Here is a 4362-nt window from a genome sequence, read left to right as displayed (position 1 = left end):
ACTAGGGGTGCCTGTGGCCCAGTTGGGGGCGGGGTCCAGCGTAGGGAAGGGGTCCCTGCCGGCCGATGTTGGCTATGAGGGTCTCCCACTGCCCAGTATCAGTAGTTGGGGTCCCTGCTCCCCGGGGTCGGTGGTCGGGGTCCACGGCCGCCGTTGGCCCAAAGGGACCGTGGGTGTCCTTGGAGGCCTGCCGCCGGGAGCGACCGTGAGTGTAGGGCGCTTTGGAGAAGTTGTGACGCCGTCCCGGGCGGGGGCTCCCTGCCTGCGCGTGCCCATGCTTTGGGCTGAGGGGGCGCGCGTCAGGGGACCCTCGGGGAGATGCGCTGTGCAGCGGTGTTGCTGGGGTGGCCTCCGTGGGCCCGGGAGGGTCCCGCGTGCCGTGGGCGGGGCTCAGGGTCCCAGTGTGGGCTCGGTCCGCGGGAGCCCCAGCCTCCCCAGGCAGGGTGCCGGCCCGCCGCGCCCCGGAGCAGGCTTCCCCACAGCCCGCCCTGCCGCCGCCTCGGCTCGCGGCCCCCTGGGGACCTGGCACCGTCGCCGGGCCTCGGGAGCTGAGCCCCTTGGTGCGCCTCGTGCGGGGCGGGACCGCACGTCCGTGCAGGCGCAGCTGCCATGTCCGCAGCAGTCGCACCTTCCCGTGGCCGCGCCCGCCGCGTGTGCGGCAGGAATGCCCGGCAGCCGTGCCCGCTCTATTTCTGTCCAGAGATTAAGCCCGAAAATCCCAGCTGCCGGGTGCTGCGCCGCGAGCCGCTCGGGGCCTCCGCGGCGCCCCCTGCCGGAGCCTCTCGGGAGAACATAGGAGCAGCCCCCCGCAGGAGCAGCTCTGGGCTCCGTCCATGTCCCGAGGAGGCGCGAACTGCCTTCTCCACGCCGTCCGTGTCCTTGCCCGGGAGTGTGCCGCGGCCCGGTCTTGCGCCCCGTGGCCTCCCCACTCTGCGCGTCTGCGTCCTGTCCCTCTTCAGCCTCCACTGCAGGTCACTGGCTGCTTGGCAAGAAAGGAATGCCAGGTGGTGGTGCGGCCTGCAATCCCAGCTCTGGGAGGCAGAGGCAGGGGGATCGCTGCTAGTTTGAGACTAGCCTGGGCCCCAGAGTAAGCTTAAGGCAAACGTGAGCTGCACCCAGAGAACCTGTCTCAAAAAGATGGAAAAAAACCTGGAGACTACAGCACCCCGGGAGGCTGAAGCGGGAGGGCCCCAAGCACAAGTGCCTGCCTGGGCCCCTGCCTGCCTCCTGGTGGGCGCTCCCCGCTGCGCACGTTTGCTGGAGGCCTGGGGTCCCGAATGCCGGCCGGTCCAGGCAGTGGAAAGGTCCCTCCCTCCCTCCCTCCCTCCCTCGGTGGTGACGCTGCCCACTGACCCTCATGCAGGTGCAGGCGCAGGCGCAGGCGCAGAAGGAGGAGCCGCTGCCGCCGCTGTCCAGCCAGACCATCCCCACTTTCTACTTCCCACGAGGCCGGCCCGAGGACAGCGCCCGCGTGGACGCCGCCATCGCCAGGGTCGAACGTGTCTTTGCGCAGTTCCCGCAGGAGAGGGCCACAGCCGGAGACATGGGCCAGGTGGCCAAGGTGGGAACGGGTGTGGGGCGCCGTGCCGTCACGGGGTGCAGCGCAGTGCCGGCTGGGCTTGTCCTGCCATGCTCCGCCTGCAGGGCTGTGGCGCAGTTGCTGCCACCTGTATCCCGCAGCCCAGCCGGTGTGCACCCCATCTCCTGCAGCCAAGCCAGTGCACACAGTGTGCCAGGTGAAACACCCCTGCTTTTTGGGGGAGCGCTGGCAGGATCCCCAGGCCTCACGTTGCAGAGCTCCCCCAGTGCTCCGTACTGCCCTGGAGAAGGCCCCGCGGGGTCCAGCTGTCCGTGCCCACAGCTGCGGCCTGCCTGAGCCGCGGGTTCCGGCCTCCCCCTCCTGGCCCCCGCTCTGCTCGGCTCTTTCTCCAGGGTTTTACCTTCGGGGCTTTTGGAATGTCACATGAATTTAGGGTCCACCGGGCGCAATTGCAGCCCTGTGGGAACCGCAGCCTTGGGCACCTGCTTTGCGCAGGACGCTTTCGGGGTGCAGACCCTGCTCGACTTCCCTCTTGGCTTTCTGCACAGAAGCTACATTTTGCTGAGTTACTTACTTTTTGCTTTTGAGGCAGGGTTTCGCTGTTAGCCCAGGCTGGCCCCTAACTCCCCGGAATCCTCCCGCCTCGGCCTGCCCGTGCCTGGCTGGGGTGAGGTCAGCGCGCTGGCTGGGGCTGGCCCCTCTCTTACACATGCCCAGCCGCATGGAGCACTTGCTGAGACCTCACCCTGCGGTTGCCGGGTGCTTTGGCCACGCTGCTCCACCCACGTCTGACCTGCAGACCCACTGTCTCCAGTTCCGCTAAGGCACCAGTGTGTGTGCAGAGGGGACAGAATTTCATGGTCCCTGGCTGGAGGGACGGCTTGCCTTCAGCTGAGAGAAGATTCTTCCTCTGGGAGGCTGAGGCAGGAGGAGGGTGGCAAGCTGCACCCCGGCCCAGACACGCACGGAAGACCCCTTCTCAGTGGCGTGAGAAGGGCCCTGCGCCTGGGGGGTGGCCCTGTCTGCGGCTCGGGGTGCAGGCCCACACGGTGTGCTGTTCCAGTGGGTCCCGGGATCCCGGCTGTGTCTCCCCAGCTGTGTGTCACACAGAGCCGGCCACCTGCTTGTGGCACTCCCAGCCAGCTCTGGAGCCAACCCTTTTTGAGGTTTTCCTAGCATAGAAAGAAGTGTTTTCACAAGTGTATATTTTCAATGTTGGGTTTAAACGCAGGCTGTTACACAGCCAGCCCCACACCCTGTCTTCTCTTCGTAGCCAGCATCTTGGTCCCTGAGGTGCTCAGATTGAGTTGGCCCTGGGGATCCTCCTGCCTCAGCCTCCTGTGAGCTGGGGTCACAGGCTTGCATGCTGGTGTGTGTGTGTGTGTGTGTGTGTGTGTGTGTATGAATGGTACATCTCTGAGACCCTGTGAAGTACAGAATCACTCAGTGGCCCAGGTTGGATTTGTCATCCTCACCCTCCTGCCTCAGCCTTCTGGCATCATGGGGAGATGGTGTGCCCCTCAGCCGCGGGGTAGCGCCCTTTCTCCACAGTCCCTTCTGTGACGCTTCCCACTGGGTTGAGCATGGCGGTGGTCAGTGCCTTTGGGATGTTGGGGACGTTCCCCAGGCATGGCTCCCCTGCTGTCAGGCCTGGTTGGGGCCCCATGGCACAGTCCTCCGTGTGCGGGCTCGTTGACCCCAACCCCAGGTCGGAGGCCCGTGTCCAGCCCTCCCAGCTCCCCCCCAGGGAGAAGCCACACAGCTATCCGCCAGCTCCAGACCTCAGATCTTCCTGCCTCAGCCTCCCAGGCCTGGGGGCGGCCAGGGCCGACCAGCAGCTGTCTGCTGGTGGTTCCTGCGGTGTCTGCTTCCCTACGGGGCAGCCCGGCCAGCCCAGGGCACCTAAGGGTACCACTATCATTGCCCACCTTGTGCCCCGCGGGGCCAAGCCGTCCTCACCCATCGTCCACAGGCGGGGACCCGCTCTTGTCCAGCCCCTGCCTGGTGCAGGCGAGTGTCGCGTGCACAGCCTGGCACAGGACCTTCTGCCCCGCCCACCACCCTGCCTCCTGCGCTCCCCAGCCCTGGGAGCCCCTGGCTGCCGCCGCTCCCCCCAACCCCAGTTCTTGCCGCTTCTCCTGCCAGCTGCCCAGGGGCTGCGCCACAGGATGACTAGGTCCTCTTCCTCGATGCTCGGGTGGGCCCGCCGTGCGGCCCGCTCCGGCACTGCAGCGGTGGGGCGTCCGACGCCCCAAGTCCTGCGCCACAGGGGCGGAATGCGACCCCCCAGTCCGGCGCTGACCCCAGCCGGGCTCGGAGGCCGGTCCTGGAGGCTGCCTGGAGCCCAGACCCTCGGGTGGCAGGGCCCAGGCCGCCCGCTGTGCCCGGCCCTGGCCCTTCTGTTCCTCCGCGTGCCCTCGCCCGGGCTCAGCCCCGGTGCCAGGCGCTGCGAGCCCCAGCGCCCGCGTTTCCGCCAGCACCGCCCTCCGGCGTCGGCGCACTGACCGCCCGCGTCCGCAGGCCTGCGGCTGCCCGCTCTACTGGAAAGGACCGCTCTTCTGCGGCGCCGGCGGCGAGCGCACGGGCTCGGTGTCCGTGCACAAGTTCGTGGCCATGTGGAGGAAGTGAGTGCGCCCCGGGCCTCCCTGCGGGACCGCGCCCCCTCCGCCCAGCCCCTCGCCCCGCACGCGCGCACACGGCTGTCCCTGCAGGGTGCTGCAGACGTGCTACGACGACGCGGCGCGCTTCGTGCAGCTGCTCGGGAGCCCGGGCACCGACGGCCTGGTGCAGGAGGACTTCGTGCCCTTCCTGCAGGTGCGGGC

The 4362-nt window shown here is 68.1% G+C and overlaps 1 protein-coding gene across 1 annotated transcript in view; it reads left to right on the top strand.

Annotated features, from left to right (window-relative positions):
- The window catches only part of Ppp2r3b (protein phosphatase 2 regulatory subunit B''beta), a gene marked incomplete at its 5' end in the record, with an annotated part of 12473 nt that overhangs the window by 4113 nt on the left and 3998 nt on the right, over positions 1-4362 (top strand). Inside the window, 3 exons of the mRNA XM_023706887.1 lie at positions 1376-1561; positions 4061-4164; positions 4252-4354. Of these exons, the coding sequence (XP_023562655.1) occupies positions 1376-1561; positions 4061-4164; positions 4252-4354 (393 nt within the window). The remainder of the gene's footprint in view (positions 1-1375; positions 1562-4060; positions 4165-4251; positions 4355-4362) is intronic.

The sequence above is a fragment of the Octodon degus genome, unplaced genomic scaffold (assembly GCF_000260255.1).
Source record: "Octodon degus isolate 3935 unplaced genomic scaffold, OctDeg1.0 scaffold00274, whole genome shotgun sequence".
In the NCBI taxonomy this organism is placed as follows: Eukaryota; Metazoa; Chordata; class Mammalia; order Rodentia; family Octodontidae; genus Octodon; species Octodon degus.
The sequence above is the reverse complement of the archived record's forward strand: the minus strand, read 5'-3'. Positions and strand labels throughout refer to the sequence as shown.